Source organism: Sinohyriopsis cumingii, chromosome 17, assembly GCF_028554795.1.
Source record: "Sinohyriopsis cumingii isolate HCF-2022 chromosome 17, ASM2855479v2, whole genome shotgun sequence".
NCBI lineage: Eukaryota > Metazoa > Mollusca > Bivalvia > Unionida > Unionidae > Sinohyriopsis > Sinohyriopsis cumingii.
In genome coordinates, this window is record NC_142977.1 from 36071814 (window position 1) to 36092221 (window position 20408).

At 37.3% G+C, this 20408-nt stretch overlaps 1 protein-coding gene across 1 annotated transcript in view; it reads right to left on the minus strand.

The window, feature by feature from the left end:
- LOC149778424 (uncharacterized) overlaps positions 1 to 20408 on the minus strand; it is a 166654-nt gene that overhangs the window by 78005 nt on the left and 68241 nt on the right. The window contains exon 6 of the mRNA XM_089939250.1: positions 4230 to 4374. Within this exon, the coding sequence (XP_089795376.1) occupies positions 4230 to 4374 (145 nt within the window). The remainder of the gene's footprint in view (positions 1 to 4229; positions 4375 to 20408) is intronic.

A 20408-nucleotide genomic window follows, 5' to 3' on the forward strand; every position in this document is an offset into this window, starting at 1 on the left:
GTGGCAGGTGGTCAACGCCAGCCTCCTTCAAACTTCTTTGCCATCGATTATTCTGTTTGCGCTCCCTCCATGTTGGTACTGCTCGGGCTGTGTAGCATTGTTGCCCAGTGTCAGGTTGCCGTCTACCTTCATAATTGCATTTGTTTGCTATCATGTATAAGTCACTGTCAATAACATCATCTAACTTGCTCATCACATCAAGGCGGTATTTGGCGAAACGCCATCGGCTATAACTTTTTCTTTGTGGTATATATCTTATCAATTACCTGTCTCATCGGTAAGAATAGCAAACAGTCGGAGAACCTGCATAACGAAGACATGGTATTTCTGACTCTTAGCTGATAATGCTATTTTCTTATTAATGGCATATGTATCTGAACATAACGCGATACGTACCACGGTAAACGCAATTGTATTAGGGACCAACAATTTAATGTTCTGTTGCAGTGTATTGATACTATTCCGTCTGTCGGTTGTAGGAAACAAATATCCTGCTTTCAATTACAGGAAAATAACACCATATTATAGTATTATATCCATATATTATTTGCAAGACATTAATATTCTTTAGCTAAAATAAACTAAAATATTTCAGCTCAAATGGAAATATCAACCCTCCTCCCCTTGAATGAAATGGTCAATACGTGATGTAAATCAATTTGCTATGTGTATGTTAATCGTTGCACAAGTAATTTAAACTCTACAGTGAGATGATGAAGCTTCTATAATGCCTGACACATCGTGGAAGACATTGTTCTGACATTCAAGAGTTTCTTGATAAAAAGTTTGAGATACTGAGACTTAAACTTATAATTTACGCGATAAACTATTGATATCATAGGCACGGAAACGTTTAGTGGGATGCCAACACCAAGACAATATACTGATATCATAGGCACGGAAACGTTTAGTGGGATGCCAACACCAAGACAATATATTGATATCATAGGCACGGAAACGTTTAGTGGGATGCCAACACCAAGACAATATATTGATCGAAAGAGGGACAGCAAATGTGAAACACATTTACTCAATAAACGAGAAAAACTATTTAGTGGACTGGAGACATTACGTAAAGTTCAATTAGAAAACAACTACTTTCCTGCAAATCAAAGGATGATTAACAGTCTAACGAAGGAATACGTGTACTTAACACATTCAAATTTGTTAATAAATAACTAAACAAAACTATTCTTTAATGATTAGAATTTCATCCAAAGGTTTGATTTTTTAAAACTATTTTGTCACGAAAATGGAAACATACTGTTTAAATTAGTAGTCAGATTACTCTGGAATTTCCATACATTCCTTACTGACGGAAACTAGCGAAGCACATGTACAGTGAAACATTTAGTTGTCTTACTACAGTAACAAAATTCCGCGGTAAACCGGTATACCGGTAATACCGCTCATCTCTAGTATTTACTCCTAATTTAAACGAATCTGATGACTTTAGAAGATTATTATAACCATCTTCTACACTATTCACCGTATAACTGGGTATGAATACAAATACACTGTCCCCAAAGAACTGCACCGTGAAGCCAAACATTTGAAGCCGAAAGATGATCTTAAAGTCTTATTCTACAATTGCCATCTGTCATAGCGTTGTTGACCTAAATTATTTTAAAACATTTTCACCTTCTCTTCAACAGTATATTCCGACTCTCTAATTTGTATTTTAGTAACTAAAATAGATTTTCTATTTTGTACTCCAGCACCTAAAAGATATATCGATTATGATGTAATACTCTCATTTAGACTCACTATTGGTTCTTTTGGCAGCCCGCTGCTATCTATTTCATATAGATTCATACGATTATCTTTGCGAAGGGCTGTTAGATTTACAACACATAGTAGAAACGGAGGCTTCATTTTCCTTTCTGATATTTAGCTGATCATGATCCTTTGGGATATTAAAGTAAATTAAATTAATATATTCTTGCTTATCGCATTAAAAACTGCCATATCTGGTAATGGTATTAAGCATTGAAACATATATTGTGATGTTATTAGCACCTCTCTAAGATATAAATTCCCAAATCTATTTCACATCTTCCTGTTGCACATCATATTGCCTAGTTTTACTGATTTTTCCCAAACTTGATATGACACGCTGTTAGATATCTTTACAATGTATCGTCATTATCAAATTTAAAAAAGTTTTTGAGAATATTTAATATTGTTATAATAATAGACTTGTTATGTATATAAGAAATAGCCCGTTTAATCTCGTTTTCCGTAGATGTTTAGTCTTGTTTTCCTTAGCTCTTAAGTCTTGTTTTCTAAGCTGGTTAATCTTGTTTTCCTAAGCTGTTTTGTCTTGTTTCCTAGGATGTTTAGCCCTGTTTATCTAAGCTGCTTAGTTTTGTTTCCCCAAGCTGGTTTGTCTTATCTTGCGAATCGGTTTAATCATGTTTTCCTAAGCAGTTTAGTTTGTTTGTTTTCTTAAGTTGTTTAAGCATGTTTCCTAAGCTGTTTAGTCTTCTTTCCCTAAGCTGGTCACTGAAACTAGTTGCAGGACACAGGTAAAGGGTGCTAGTTGATTTTTCTCTAAATCTGAATTCCATGCTTTTCTACATAAAGCTTTTCAAGAGATAAAAGAGTACGAGTCTACTCTTTTTGCTTAAAAAATTCAAGCTGAATATGGCTATGAACCAGTTTAAATGGTGTAGTGTCTTATATATTGATATTGTAAAGAAACCTAAGTCTATCACAGTCAAACATGAGTAAATACAATTAAGGATTTAAGTGTAAAAGGTAAGATTTAGCCAAAAGAGTTTTGATTCATTTTTTTCTCTAATAATTTTTAATCGATCAGAAACCATAAACAATTGTCAGAAAGTTAGTACTTTTGTGTAAAAATAGAATTTAGAAGAAATGATGTCCTACAGCAGCGTTTGTTGTGAAAATAAATTTGAATGGACCCCAAAAAACGCAAACCAGATGGGTTATCTGATCCAGGATATAAGCTTTCTGATCTGTTATGATTTCTTGGATTCAAACCCAATTTAATATTAGTACAGTCTATTGATATTAAAAAAACGATGCTAAGTTTGAACTTTAATTTATTTCAAATTTTGACAGAGCAATCGCTATATTTTACTATGAAATTGGAGATTGTGTATCTGTCAAGAGCTTTATCATTTACACTATATTCGGCTGAGGTAGACGTGTCCTTTCTGGTCACATTCCTAGTGTTATTTTTTTCTATTTATTTCGTTATATCACATTCCTAGTGTTATTTTTTTTCTATTTATTTCGTTATATCACATTCTTAGTGTTATTTTTTTTATATTTATTTCCTTATATTACATGCACATCTCTTCAGATATTAAAATTGTTATCATTATCCACAAGTAATCTAAACTCCAGTGTTAATGTACATGTAACCTGCGATCAGATATGCCAGACGAAAAGTATCTAACCGTTAAACAAATGATATGCACATGAAAACGTTGATTGTTCTTTAACATATAGATCTTTCAAAAACTTGAATCATATATAGATGTTATTCTTTACGCTTCTTTGGAACCGGTACGATTTACGTAGAAAAGTTATATTCAATTGGTTAAATGCGTTAATCTGTTTCAAAAATTGAGACATTCTACACGATTTAGCAAACTTTAATTACCATGCGATGTCATCTTTCAAGAGACATTATATGCAGGCAGCCTTTCATTGACAAGGGAAGCCCTCTCTGAAAGCGAAAGTATCAAAGATGACGACCATTGGTAACGAAAGGTTACTTGCTTCTGTTAGGCGCATATAATGTTTCTCAATTTCAAGCCCAGGTCTAAACATTTTAAGACCTTATACAACTTGTGAACGTTAATGTACATATTGATTTGTTGAACATAGGCATGTTGGTTACAATCAATACTAGCACCCGCCTTGCATTAGCACTATAAATGATGACAAACACCTAGAGATCACCGTCCCAGTTATACAAGACATATAAAATATCATACATACAGTGGAAGAAATTGCATTCGGTGATGAAATTAGTTTGCATAGAAATAAATCAATATCAATTAGACAATACTATATCCAAGCATAATTGTATGAAAAAAGATTAAAAAAGGCAATGCTATATACAGATATAATTTCCAAGAAATGCACCAATTAGGTAAGAAGATATGCAGACAAAAGTTCCTGGAAATAAATCGGGAAAGTAATAATATATGCAGAGAACAAGTACACTTGAGTAAATAAAACAAAATCCTTACCCATACCGCACCCCTCTTTGTTGCACAGGCCTGTATAACAGCATTCATCACAGAGGACTAAATCTTTCCTAGCTCGGAGTACCGCGTCATTCACTACACTTGGATCCTTATAAAAATTCTCCGCACATTCGCCAAGTTTGCATTCCTGCAAAATTAGTCAGTCTATCTATCTATCTATCTATCTATCTATGATAGCACCCATCATGAAGCTGGTATTTCTGTTCTAATCTCTGTCACATTTATTCTGTCTCAGCTTTTTCTACTAAACATACTAGTCCTACGCTGTTATTATACGGTTTCTTTGAAATCAGCATTTGCAATTGTACATACATACATACATACATACATACATACATACATACACACTTACATACATACTCATCCACTCGGTCAAGAGTCCATCCCTCTACACCCCAAATAACAAATATAATTAATATCTACGGTTGAAGGAAATGGCTCGAGGAGGATAGGAATCAACTCGGTAACATAACCAAATTAACACTCAGCTAATTAGACAAACACACTGAATATATATTTATAATTACATGGTATATAACTGATAGTATGACTAGATATTGCAACCTACCATAAAGAGAGAAGGGCTCCCGTTATCCCACATCGTGATGATGAATATGTTATTACATGAGAGACATTTTTATTTCACACAGACACACACACGCACACACTTTCACAAAAATGGGCATCGAATAATTTATCAGTTGGATAAGCGGATTAATTTAGTTCACAAGATCATTTAAAAAAGTAAAAAAATAAATATATATATAATTTTATCACGTCATGATTTTCTACAATATTAAAATGTACGCCCCCTCTCTTATACATGGGCGAGATTTACATTACCCGCTATCAGATTCATGTCGAATGTGCGTAGCAACTTAAGCTGACGTCATGTGAAAAGAAACTGCTGTTTCTATAAAGTCTCCTGAGACAAATATGAAAGAAAATGGTACATACTTAGTTAGTTCTTTATGTAAGATACCCTGGCTCTTACCATAACATATAATAGCTTAGATGTGGAGTCCTACAGTCTTCTGCTTACGAGTGATTGAGGGAATGGCTGATGTCAAGAACAATATGAATTGGATCAGTCCTAGATTTGATTTCAGGAATAAACGTGTATTTAATTGTTTGGCATTATGTTCTTAAAGATATCTAGAACGGGGTTTGTGATTGCTAGGTTAAGGACCTAAAGTTGTATCATTGATTTGCAAGTTTGTTCCCCCAGAAAAATGGACTAGATGATCGTCTTCTTTTAAGGTCCAGTCCCCCTTAAAGATTCGATTTTTTTCCTCCACAGTGCTACCATCCACTGGGGTCAGATGCATAACATCGTAAACATTGCCATAATAGTTTTGATTATCAAGTGCCCACTATGCAGACCCAACAACTTCGTTTGGAATTCTTCACTGAGCTTGTCCAAACACAACAACTTAACATCATCGCAGAAAAAGGTATGTGTCAACACGAGAAAGTACATAATAGGCCCTTGTATTCTATGGACCTCCATTCGCGAAATGTTTCTAAAAGTTTATGCAATGTGGAACGTGAAATTCATGTTAGTTTTCCTACCAATACAATGCTTCTCGATTGAATGAATTATTGTCTTCTTCTGACCATTTGTCAATTCGCCCTCTTGAGTTTATGTCACCAGGGAGTCTTAAAATAGAACTCCCTACAAATGTGCATCTTCAGGCGACAGTCAAGATATTCGTTAGTGCACACATCATTTAATAATCGTAACACTTACAACGACCATTTGAAATCAGGCTTCGCTAAATGATTACCACCTTTCTCGGTGGCTACTCACTGTTGAACTGACACTGTATGGTGGAGTTAAATGTTAACATTTCTAGGGTCGTATTACTCATTGAGTACCTTCACAAAGGCTTCACGTCTAAATTAATTTTTACCAAACATCAATTATACATTCTGAAATACCTAAATACCGACAAAATATGCTTGCGATAAATGTATAATGACCGAAGACCGTTTAGTTGACCTAACGTTAAATAACGATGGTCCAGAAAAGGGAAAGCGAAATGGATACACCACAGTTATAAAACCATTGCACTGTCTGAACAGGGATATACATGGCAGTATTAAAGTCTTTCAGCATTCTGCATCAAATCGTGGGGTACTTTAAACACCCGGATGAACAAACTTCAAGTTTAAGATGGTAACTTTTGGGTATATATCTGCTATTATGAAGAATTCAGTATAGATTAACTCGTCTAAGATCGATGGGCCAGTTCTTGCACTAAAACACGAGATATTTAGTTAAAATCATCCCCTCTGTAAATTTAAAGTCATTGAAAGAGTATCATGCACCACAGAAACGACAGAGTTAGTTTGGATAGAAAAGGGGATGTGATTATAGGATTACATAAATACTACAAATCACACTGACAGAACGTCTGCACTAGCGTGAAACGGATACCTTCCATAACAATTTCTCAGCTTCATTATACCACTTAGCTTCATACTGAATTGTCATCTCTTCAATCTTTACTTCATACATATCACAGTTACAAATTTCTATCACCATTTTACTGATACCAACCTTTATCACTCTATTGGCGATGATAAAATATGAAATCAATGCATGCCGATGATATCATATGAAATCGATGCATGCCGATGATATAATATGAAATCGATGCATGCCGATGATATCATATGAAATCGATGCATGCCGATGATATCATATGAAATCGATGCATGCCGATGATATAATATGAAATCAATGCATGCCGATGATATAATATGAAATCGATGCATGCCGAAATTAATTCAGTTCCATCACAATAGCCTAAATGTAGTTACTGTTCAACCACTTTTGTCGTTTTTCTAACTATTCCTATTTTGTAATGGACTCGAGCGTTTTTCTTATTTTCTTAATCTTTTTCTAAAATCACACACTGGATTTGCTTATTGTCCTACTTTATTTGCGATAATGCTTTTAATATTTTCCGAATGTTACAACAATAAGAAAAATAAATTTGAGTATGATGCTTTTCTGATGTCTCCCTTGATGTACTCAATTTGTTTGTCATAATTTTCAATAATTGCATTTATAATGTGTTTGAAATAAAAACTACCACAACATTTATATAACTTGTAATTCTCGTTTCTATTGTGAAAGTTCTCAACTTTGAAAGTTTCACATAGTAATAGTCTAGTAAAGTGTTTGCTTGAGATCATTGATGATCAAGCGGTCTATTTGGGTCTATTCTGGTCATCTCGATATTCTCAGGGACTTGTACTGGCAAACTTTGATTCAACAGTTGTCCCTAATGAATAATTAGACTTTGTTTTGTGCTTTGCTTAACACCTTTACATAGCCGCAAAGTTGGCTAGCAAGTCAAAAAAAGCAGTTATGCACTACTTTCAGTAGCAGGTGCTAGACTGATATCATTCAAACATATCAACTTCAAGGAACCACTTAAGAAAAGAGAAAGGTTTAACCTGAGAAATTAACATCTACTAGAGACAAAATATGAAAATCAAATAGTTGAAAGGTGGTGACATGGGAGCTCTTGCTGCTGGAGTGATGATAACTGAATGATTAGGATTTGGTTTTAAGAACAGATTGCAACAAAGAATTGGAGTCAATGCTAGTTTACTTTTTATATCTTAACTTGTAAGCTACATAAATAATATCAATAGCCGTTCTCAAAGTAAAGTTACTGACAGAACGGTTACATTAAAAAAATTACAGAGACGTCAGAATTTTTTTAAAATAGCATATAAGGTTTTAAAATGTATAGAAATTATCATGGCTGAATGTTCTGGTGGAACGAATGTGGTAGGCAGCTGGTTTATTAGCCGCTGCAAATTATTGGCTCTATCGTTTTGGTGGACTTGGTATAAGGAAAAGATGATCTATAACAAAGTTATGGAACCCTGTGTGATAGTGGCTTCTGTCATTGGTATGTTACAAGTATGAACGAAATGATAGGGAATGCGGCAACAAGCAACGGCAACTTTTTATTGGAGGAAGTTCATTAAAAGAGAAACTTAGCAAACAAAACACTATAATAATAACTGTAGAAAAAGGGAAATCTATAACCCTCATACAGTTGTTCTAATTTACGCTACAAAAATGAAGAAAACCCCCAAATTATGTTAGAAGTTAAGTCAGGGAAAGAAATATGTTTATGAACCCAGTAAGAATATTAAAATATAAATTTCATTTCACAATAGATAGGGTCGGATGAAAAGGGTGAAAAGGAAGATAAGAATCCCCCCCCCACCCACACACACACATACACTGTCGTTTGGTTTAACAATGTTTCTGATAAACAGTAAACCAACTTTATTATCACATCACCTCGAAAATGAAACAAATACTAGTTTCATTCCTAAGAGTTCTTAAACCTTGAAAGGTACATGAGCAAAGTCAAAGAACTTATAAAAGCAAATAAAGGCGATGAAAAAAGTACTGATATCGAGGGCTTGAAACACAGTTCAAAGTTACAATCACTCGATGCAGTAATTAAACCAGGGTTCACAACCAACAAATAGCTCTAAATAAGTAGGATTCAATAGACAGAGAACTAAGCCGACATCTGCTGAACAGGATACATTTTGTTCGTATTTGATATCTAGACATGATGATGTTTTCCTTGATTACGTCAGTAACACCAACTATTAAGTTCTGTTAGCTGTAGTGTCGACCCATTCAAACTGTTTTTCAAGGTGAATTGATTTTATACTATGTATTTCATAACAATGTTAATGGTCATCACATGCAACTGCAGTGAAATACTAATTACAATATTAAAACCGAAGATAGAAAGGTTACTTTCAAAGTATGCCTGTAGCATATGTGAAGAAATACATTGGCTTAACATGATAAGAGGTGAAATAGGTTTTCAGTCAGTGGAAGCAATCGTATATGAGAAAAAGTAATGATAAAATAATAAACAAAGAATTAAACACGAAGGACACCCCTATTACTGGTCTGTGTGATCAAACAAATGTAAAATGTCACTAAACAATTTTTAATTGGTAATCAGTTACGTTATATTTTGGTAGATAATACATAGAGAGAACAGAGAAGACAAAAAAATCAAAACGTTAACTGTTGAACAGATTGGTTATAAAGTTGCTACCAAAAGTATTGATTAAAAAAACATTGCGGCAGCACAGTACGCGAACAAATAGATTTAATATCTTCACTGCACTGTAAACATAGCTGAATGTAACACGAGAAGCAGAAGAATTACCTACATTCAATAATACCTACAACCAATTGAGCTGATTATAAACACAGAGATAATCTCTGTAGAATGTGATATGGAAAACAAAATAAGAGCTCTGGAAAAAACTTTGCACTTTATAATTACAAATGAAAAAGGTAGAGCAAGACAAGAATACACACACACACACACACACACACACACACACACATATATATATATATATATATATATATATATATATATATATATAGTATGTACGCTGTATCAATGATATACCACAATATGTATATTTTTTCATTAAAAGGAAAAGATTTAACGATTTAAGATTTACTACAGGCAGCTTTGTATTAGCCAAGTGAATGAACTCCTAAGGGAAAAAAGACACACAAACACAAATACGCATACACACACGCGCACAAACTAAAAGACACACACATACGCGAACGCACAAAGAAAAATGCACACACACACACATGGACTCTGGGGAAACAATGGCAACAATATTGCAAGTGGCTGTTAAAATTCCCCATGTTAAATTCCCCTTATCGCCAAAGTACACCCCACCATTTTAACGTAGAAGTCCCATTGTCACTAAAATATCCCCACTCACTACTCACGATGGAAGAGAGAAATCCGAAATCAATGATGACATTAAAACGCTAAGTACTGGCTTAAACACCTAAATATGAATAAGGTGCCTTGGATTATATCTATGCATTTATATCTAATTAATTGCAAAAATTAATAAACGTTATGAACAAGGAATTTGGGGGAGAAAACTAAACTTATTCCAGTATGCATATTGCTTTACACATTTCTTATTGAATAAAGTTATACATTTTCTGATTCAAAGGGGAATGTACAAATTCATGGAGAGATGCTAACTTTCCATGGTATTGTTCTTGACAATAACGCAAGCAAAGAGTTGATGGATATTGAAATTACACCTCAACAATTGGTTCACACTTATGGGTTTCACCATGCGGCATCAAGTTATGCTGGGCAAACGTGCAAACAATAGATATGCCAGGCATCTCACATTATTACGTCATTTAGCATGTTTATTCACTATTTTTGACCATACAAGTTGAATTTGCTTGTCCGTCATATATATCAAATGACTCACGCACATACTGCGTGTATTAGGCCGGGATATAAAGTTCCAGAGAATGATTGGGTAACAAGTAAAATACAAACTGGTAACAGTGTCCAAATATGGTACAGTTAAACAGACTGTCTGCAGGAGCAGTAATAAGTAGATGGGCAATTTGGATAGCGTTGGAAGCAAATCATTATTTGCTTCTGTTATTTGGTCCCACTTTGTTACAATGAAGTAGCATGGCTGTAGACGCGATCATGACTGGATGGGTAAAATCACTGAGCCTAACATTTGAAGCAAATAATTGCTCGTTTTTGTTATTTGGTCCAAACGCTGGAAATGGAGAAGGAACATTGAGATATAATAATGTAATAGAATAATTACAAAAACAAACCAAAGAGTTCAACGAGAATAGAGCAAAGACATCCGATTACATGAATGAAAGACTGGGAAACCAATGTTTGGTATTGAAATAGAACAAGCATTGCAGGAGCTAATGTCATGATTATACCTAGTAGTTTTCAGTTAGTTTGAAGTTAGAGGATAGTCAAGCGATACAGTGATTACAAATTTGCTCAGAATCCTGGTTAAATATATTGGTATTTCATATAGTAGAGCTGATATATTCATTTAAATGGCAATGGATGAACAGGGTATCATGAGTGAAATATTTAAAAGCAGCTACAAGATAGGAACACAAATTTATAATGCCATTTGATTTCGGACAGATCAAATCATTGTCAACTATGCCCTTTTGTTTATCCTCACGATTTGAGACTTACCACTGCATTCGTAAAATCATCAGAAGTTATACAAGGTAGTAACTCTTGTTAGGAACCTGAAAACATTTTTCTCCAACTTCGCTACTTGTACGTACTGATATATAATTGATTTCTTTTGCAACATCATTTCTAGAGAAAAAAAAATATTTATGTGGCAGTCATTTAACAAAACTGAACTACTAGATCCACCACAAATGATTTTAGGAGGAGTAAAAAAGACATAAAAGATCGTGACACTGGATATGTTGCATAACATGCTTTGTTCTCAAAGCCATAAACGGTGGCAGCAGTTAACATATGTAACAGTATATTTCTTGGACAAACAACAAAACACATAGAACTTCATGAGTGTTCAACATTTTCTTATTACTGACTTGCAATTGACAGGGCTTAATTCGAGAAGTAGGAATCAGGACATGCATTAGCTAAATCAAAACAAGGTATCAAACAATAAATATACAGAAAAGCAGATGTAGGCGCAAATAAAATATAGATTTGCTTTTCTTTCGATGCTCTAACGCATATTTAAACAAACCAATTACGATTATTTAAATAGGAACAATCTACGTGAAGATGTAGAATCAATTCATTGGTAGCATTTTTAAGGAGTATATGTCACAAGAATAGTACAGTTGAACACGAAGGTGTACCAATGCGAATCATATTTGGGTTGGAGCAGCAGAGGGGGCGAACAGACCAAAAGCTTTTTGCACAATAAGCCCTCCCCACGGAAACTATTCGATAGAGGGCTTATTTCGACGAAATAAACCCTTCTATTCAGAATACAGGACAAAAAAAAATGTCCCCCGAAAACTTGAAGAGTTTCCACGGAAACGCTCTGCGTTTCTCACGCGGGGTCGTTATTGAAAAATCCATGATCGGTCCAGCCCCCTCTGCTGCTCTACGAAGACGAAGATTTCCAAGGAAACATTTTTCTTTAACGGAATTAAATCATTGATAAATAAATAATGGCAAATATCGGAGAAGCACTCACAACTAGATTGGCACGACAACGACTAGCCGCGATTAAAAAATTTCTTCCCGTTCGTGATTCCGTTAAAGAAAAATTAAAAGCAAGGCAAGAATCGCGAGTTGAGTTTGCAACATCTGCGGAGGAATTATTTAAGCCTATTACAGCAGCTACTGGTGAAGTCAAAACTGCAATTGTAGGAAAAACTGATCCTGCTGACCCTACCAAAACAAAACGAGGGTTACTTCAAGCAATAGAAGAACTTAAACAGCAACAGGCAGATGCAGGTGTTGTAGTTGATCCAGGTGCCGCCGGAGTAGTGACAGTTGCTAAGGAAACATTTATTAATAAATTTACCGAAGATGGTATTACTGAAATAAAAAATATTCCACTTACTAACGTGGATGAACTTAAGGAGTTTTCTGCTTGGATTGTTTTAAATTATCCTAACCGGCAAGATTTTCTAAAACCAGGAGCTGCCGCGGGCATAACCCAGGCTGATTGGAGGGATTATGTTTACAAAGTAAACCGAGGTATTCCTCGAATATCTAGCACTGATGATACCTATAATTTCATAAAAACTGGCGTAATTGGGGTTAATAAGGAAATAAGAGACCAACAAATGAAGGCAAAGGAAAGGGAAAGGCAGGAAAAAATACAGGAAATGGAAATGAAAAAGCAGGAAAGGGAGGAAGAAAAGAAAAAAAAAATACTGGAAAAGGAAACGAAAAAACAGTCGAAACTGCAGGAGAAGAAACCACCAGCTCTAAAAATAGACCCCGTAATGACACTGCCTGATCCAGTTCCTGAATTTTTATCGCGTGAACAAATGGGGACTAGCGCTTCCGATGATGATACCACTCCTGTTTCGTCGCCCAACCCAATATTAGAAGAATTATACAAGAAAAAAAATAACCTGGAGAAGGAACTATCCGATGTTGGTAAAAATATAGAAGACCTAAATAAACTCGATAGAACAATAAAAAAAAATAGGGATGTATTTCAAGCCGCAAGAAAACAATACCAAAAGAAAAATGAGGAATTTAAAGCAATAAAAAAAGAAATTAATAAATTAGAACAACAAGAAAAAAAGAAAACAGGCAGTGGATACAACCACATCTGTCCTGATAATATCGTCAATGACGTATCACGGTTGGAAGTTCTCATCGGAGGAAGACGTGCCGGAAACAACTCTCGGGAAATTATAAATGAAGCCGCAGATATTTGTCAGCGATTATTTCAGCGTGGAATTATGGATATCGGCGTTTACCGGGGACTTATTGATGAACTCGCAGACGGTTACCACAGCGACTAGCAAATTTAGTTAGAGAAACAATAATTAAATAAAATGATCGTGCACAATTCTCAACCTAGACACACTAGCGTGTTACCAGTCCGCGTAGTGAACTCGCGATTACCAGTCTACAGAGCAACCTACGGAGATGGTCTCGGTGATACAATTACTGGTTTGTTTTCAAGAATAGCCCCTAAGGTGTTACCGATTGCAAAACAATTGTCGATGAAAGCTATTGATGTTGTCAAGGATAAAGCCCTTGGATCTGTTGGTGATCTCGCCGGGAAGGCATTCGCGTCAATCAAGGATAGACTGTTACGGTTAACTCGTAGATCAAAAAAACCGCCACCGGTGAAACTGGCCAGTACTGAACTTATGCCCGCGGACGTCAGTAAAGTGATAAATCAAGCCGCCAATCAAAAACTTGCAGAGCTTGTAACCCAAACACCCGAACAAATAAATACAAGCCTGATATCAGGAAGCGGATTTCGTTTTAGAAGACAATAATTTTATATAAAATGTTTAAACCTATATCTGATCCCGCGTTCGATATGGAAGCACCAACACTAAAAGATGAATCCGTGCGCGATTATCAGTATTATTCTTATGAGGCAACAGTACCTAATCAACGCGGACGAATTGAATTACGAGTCCAGGATACAAGTAGATATTTCCTGCCCGCTGAAGCATTTCTTGAAGTCACGGGTGAACTTGTAACAAATGTTGACGCTAATACAGCATACGGAGAAAATGCTCGAGTTGGTTTTGTTAATAACGGTATCATGGCGCTGTTCAAAAGTGCTTCATACAGCATTGACGGAAGAGAAATTGAAATAATTCAGGATAATGTCGACGTTGCTACAACAATCCTGGGATTAGCGAGATACTCAGATGATTACACTAGATCAGCTGGTCCGACTATGATGTTCACTAAGGATAATTCTGATCATCCGGATCATAGATCTAGCATTTTTAGACAAGCAGTAAATCGTGCTGCTCCTCCTGTTGCTATTGATACAATAGAGAATTTACCATTTCCCAACCCTAATTACAATCTTGGTTTTGCTACGCGTAAATTAATGTTAAAAGGTGAACGTAGGAGATTTTCATGCGCAATTCCACTGTCTCACATCTTTGGGTTCTGCAGAAATGTCAGAAGGGTTATTTTTGGAGCCAATCATACAGTTGTACTTAACCGAAAAAGTGATGACGTTGACGCTATCTGGCGAGAAGACGGTGTTGCTGGCGGTAAAGTAATATTATTCAAGCTTGCTTTGTGGATGCCAGTGATGTCCCCATCGATCACTGAAGAGCAACGATTACTCTCTTTCATGGACACAGGTGGTAAATCACTGATATCGTGGTTAACAACATCAACAGATTCTATTCAAGGTGCCGGTGCTGGGCAGTTCACGTGGCACATAGCATCACAACAGGGAATATCAGCGCCGCGACATATTTTTGTTGCACTCCAGCAAAATGCAAGGTTGACTTCCCAACTACAGAGTAATATGATATTTGACAAACTTGCTGTCTCTGAGGTTTCGCTGCGGATAAACGGGCATCAGGAACCGTCCGAGGATATACTGATAGATTATGAGCGAAATGAAGTTGCACGGGCGTATCATCGTTTGATGACATTTATGGGACGTGATCAAAATATTGATACCGGGTTGCAGATATCACAACTGGATTTTACAACGCTGTATCCGATTTATTACTTTTCGCTGGAACATTTGGATCTAACAAAACAATCTGTCGTTGATATACACTTCAAAGCTCGTGTAGGTGAGTTTCCCGCCGGCCCGCCTGCTGGTTTTAGAGCGATCGCTGTCATACTCTCCGATAAAGCAATGCTGCTTGAAGGTGTTGGCGGACGAATGAGGGTCATCGACGCTCCAATCGAGAATATGTAACGCAATTAAAATCAAACTTAGGATATAATGTCATACAGTCACGTTAATGTCACCTTGACTTCCGGTCAAACGAAGAAATTGCAATCAAAGAACGCAAGCGTGTGCGGGACATCAATAACGTTAAAACGAGATCAACTTGTTGGTGGTCCAAACAAATTGTCGTTGACTAATACTCAGCTTAAACATTTTAATAAGGCACTAACAGCAAAAACCGGTGTCCGACTTAATTTCTCTGCTGCAGCTATCAAGGACATGACCAAAACCGGTGGAATATTTCCTCTTCTCGCAGCAATACCGGCATTGATTGCCGCGGCAGCACCAGCCGTAGCAAAGGCAGCAGCACTTGGTGCAGTTGGAACCGCAGCTGGAATGGCACTAAAGAAAGCAACCGGACACGGGTATAAGAAAAAAAAGGGGAGATCCACTCGCGGATCAGGGCTAAGACTACCGGGAACTCCCGCATCATGGTATCCAAAAAAATTCTAACGCCGTTGAGCAATTTTGATTTACTCGATGCTGTTAAAAAATTGCGTATAAAACATTTCAGAGGAGTATTTATGCGAGATCAATTACCGACGCGGCCGAATAATCCAGAAACTGGCATTATCAATCTCGACAACAAAGATGGTCCTGGAACTCACTGGGTTGCTTACGCGATCGATCCACGTGGAATTATCTATTTCGATTCGTACGGTTTAGCACCGCCAACTGAGTTTCTCAGGTATGTCCGCGGAGTGCCTCGCACTCTCAACAGCAGATTTTTTAATGTTCCAGTGTGGCAGTCGACGCTACCAACACAAACATTAATTGATCCGCCCATTTGTGGAAACGAGGTTTTAAATGTTCTTGATGCAATCTCAAGAAATCCAGCAACGTCTCCGCATCGAGTAGTGTATGAATATACCGCATCGAGAAATGCTAGGCATTTTCATGCTAGCATTTGAAAAACAGCAATAAGAATAATGGTGGATATTTACGGAAGACCTTTCACAAGAAAAGTCAAACCTGGCACAGATGCTGATCTCTCAAAATATGCGACCCGAGATGAAGTCGATAATCTTTTGAATATAGCTGGAGTTGACCCAGATGAAGTTGCTATTTTTCAGGACAAGCAGGGAAAACTAAGAACGAGCAACATTAGGTGGAATGATATAATTCGCAGAGTTCTTGGAGCTACCAAGGATAACTTCGCCGCATTTAGTGATGGCGGCCGGATCAAGGACTCGAATATATCAATCGCAAGCATCAAAGACAGTATTGATAAAGGTGTTGATAAATGTGTGAAAAAAGCCGGTGACACGATGACAGGCGAACTCAGCATGAATGGAAACAAAATAACCGTACTCAGAGATCCAGCCTCGAACGACGATGCAGCAAACAAACAATACGTCGACGCGCAGTACCAACACGTTGCTGGCCTAATCAGCGATAAAGTAACAAAATCCGGCGACGTAATGACCGGCGGACTTGACATGAGCGGCAACAAAATAACCGCGTTAGCAAATCCCGAATCCGACCAGGATGCGTCAAACAAACAATACGTGGACATCGTCAACGGTAAACTAAATACGCTGCGTGCAGAGTATGATGTTCACGTGGGCGCGTTTACAAGACTTCGAAGAAACTTCTCAAAAACTGATGAGGCCGTGGATAAGTTCTTTGGGGATCCTCCAGTCGTCGACACGAAACTTTCTGAAATCATACCAAATCTTACTAATAACGCCAACGATATCAATAAGATTAATACCCGGTTAGGTGTAGTCAGAACGGAAAAAAGTTTTTCAGATCAAATTCAGATAATAGAAAATAACATTAACACGATCAAACAAACACAGCAGAATATAGTATCGGGTATTCCTGAGATCGTTAACAAAACCAGTTTGATTAAGGTCCCCGCGGACGTTACTCCCGGGGATATCACCAACATTGTATTCACGGTCAAATCGGGATTCGAAACTTGGTCACAACAAAACAAGACTATCAAACATACTGCAACAGTCACTGGAATATATAGACTGACAATAATCTCTGCTGTAGAATTTAAGATATCTACCAAGTATGATTTAACTAACAGTTTTTCCCGAGTTGCGTCTGTGGTGATAAACAAAACAACCGAAGAAATTTTTACACTACAACCTGAAAATCCACAAGGATTAGCCACAGTCAATTACTGGTGGTGTTTGGAATTCGTCGCTGCAGTGCCTCCTCGGTAATTAAAAATTACCAGCGATTTTAAATAATAATGTCAACGTTGAAATCCGAAGGATTTCCAGATGCTCAACAATATCGATATAATCAAGTCCGTGAGTGGCAATCTGAGTTAAAAACTGTCATCGAAGTAACCAGTCAAAAAGTAAAAAAATACCGCAGACGCATAACAGTGTTAGACGTTATGGTTTATTCAGTATCCGCCGTTGTTGCATCCGCGGGAGTAATACTATCAGCGGTCACTCCAGTGACTGCAGTAGTCGCTGCCACGATCTCTGTTTCCGCTGCTACAGCAACAGCAGGAGTTTTCGGCATCATAGCAAAAAAAATATCCTCGTGTGCTAACACAAAATTACACGATTACACGACAAAATTAAATACAGCCACGACCGCATATCAGAAATTATCATCGCTGATATCATCATCGTTAGACGCGCAATCCAGCGACGCTGCGTTGATATCAGATTCTGAATTCAAACTAATGTCAGATGTGTACAATGACTATTTGAAAACTAAACAAATAAATAATGTCACTGATGGCAACGCCACAGGAACTGCTTCAGCAAATAGTCACAAACACAACACCGGTAAAAACAACGATGATATCAGTGTCCTCGACGACACCAGAATTCAGCATTAATTTTCGAACTCCAATTGCCGTGAACGAAATCGCGTTGTCGAAGCTCAGTGTGTATCACAGCTGGCCTAATGTCAGAGCGGAATCATTTGGCGGTCAGCAGCCGAATAATTCGTTCGTGTTCGGGAAACCCAGCGCGGACCCACAACAACGTGAATTTGAATGGGATACAATTACACTCCCCACTGGGAGTTATCAGATCGAAGAAATCAATAATGAGATACAACGCCAAATAAAACGAATCACCGGCAAGGAAGCCAAAATATCTATAACAGCTCATGAACCAACGCTGTCTACGGTCATTGAAATCTCAACACCGGGATACGCTGTGGATATTTATAACAGCTCAATCAGAACCGTATTAGGATGGCCACAAGAACAACCCGAGGTCGAACCGGATCCACCAGAACCTAAAAAATCGGATTTTATGACCACCAAGGAAGAAGAACACGACCTTTTCGCGACACCGTGGACCGACAGGGAGGGTAGACGTCAAACTCCACCACTATATGATGGTGTTTCATTCCCGGAAATCTCCAAAGACAATTTGTGGGTAAGATTTACCCGAACCGGTCACCCTGGTTCCCTTAATATAGACATACGCGGAATAGAAAATAGGTTATTTGTTCTGATCAAACAACATCATCAAGAACAGCTAGGACTATTGCGGGGGTATTTTCAAGAGTATATTTCTTCCAGTGATAAAATCGCAACTCGTAATAAAATTATCACCACGTTAGAAAAACTAAATAAACTCGCATCCATAATGGAAAAAATACATCAACTAGTAATTCAAAATCTTCTTCTTGATGTTAACACGAAAGAAAGAATAAAATTTGCAATCCTGTATAATATTACCGGGGATGAAATTCCAGATTTTAAACTTCCTGGATATAACGCACCTGCGCTACGAGAATCAGTCCAAGATCTCATCGAGGAATCTTTCAAAGATATTTCTGCCGCGTATGCGAAAATAAAACCACAACCTGTTATTTTAAGACACGACAACAGTACAGCATCCGATGGCAGACACATCTCACCCGGGATCGTAAATATCACAGATGTTATTGCGGTCAATCTTGTATGTGACGTCATCGACGGTAGCTACAGCGCAGACACAACGACGGCCCAACAGGGGTTTATCCTGTATACGTTCACACCAAAAGACCCCCCCGGTTTTCTGATTGTGCAAGAACCAATCAATGTGGTCTATCTGCGGTGTAATAATCCGTGGTTGTCAACGATAAATTTTAAACTCACCGACCAACGGGGGGATTTGTTGGACCTGCGTGGCGAGACTGTGAGTATAAACCTGTTGGTGAAGTCCTGAAACTCGAAGAGTTTCCACGCATAGCATTTCCCCATTTAAAAAATTGCAGTTGTGTATAATGCACGAGTATATCCATGTCCGAGTTCGCGTACATGACAAACAAATTCTCAACGCGGCAATCAGGACCGCATTTGGAAACGCTAGCGTTTCTGCGGAACCTGACACTGTCGTGAGAAATGCTTTGCATTTCCCCGTCGGAATAGTCGTTGACGACCACGGCAACGAAGACTTCTTGTTGACACGGCCACAACAAGAACAGTTACAGAAGTATCACACGATCACAGTTTTTTGTGACCAAGAACACATCATGAACTATTCTCATTCGTGTATTGATGCTGAAACACTCAAGCAAATCCTGAAACGCTAGCGTTTTCGGGAACTCAAAGAGTTCTGAGAAATCAGAGATTTCCACGATTGCTCAGAAATGTTTCACATTTCCAACGCTAGCGTTTCCACGAGAAACTCAAGAGTTTCCAAGGTAGAATTTCAAAGACAAAAAAAAATAATACTTTTTTTTTACCCTTGGAAACTCACAATGGGGGGGGATCAAAGCATTTCTGGAAACGCGAGCGTTTCTAAGTCTCTTGGACTTCTGGAAACACTGGCGTGGATGAGAAGTCAGAGACTTCCAGAGAAACCCCTTTGACTTCTGCGTCTGAATTCTTTATTTGACTTTTTAACAATCTCACTCTCGAGTTAATTAATTTTCGAGTCTCAT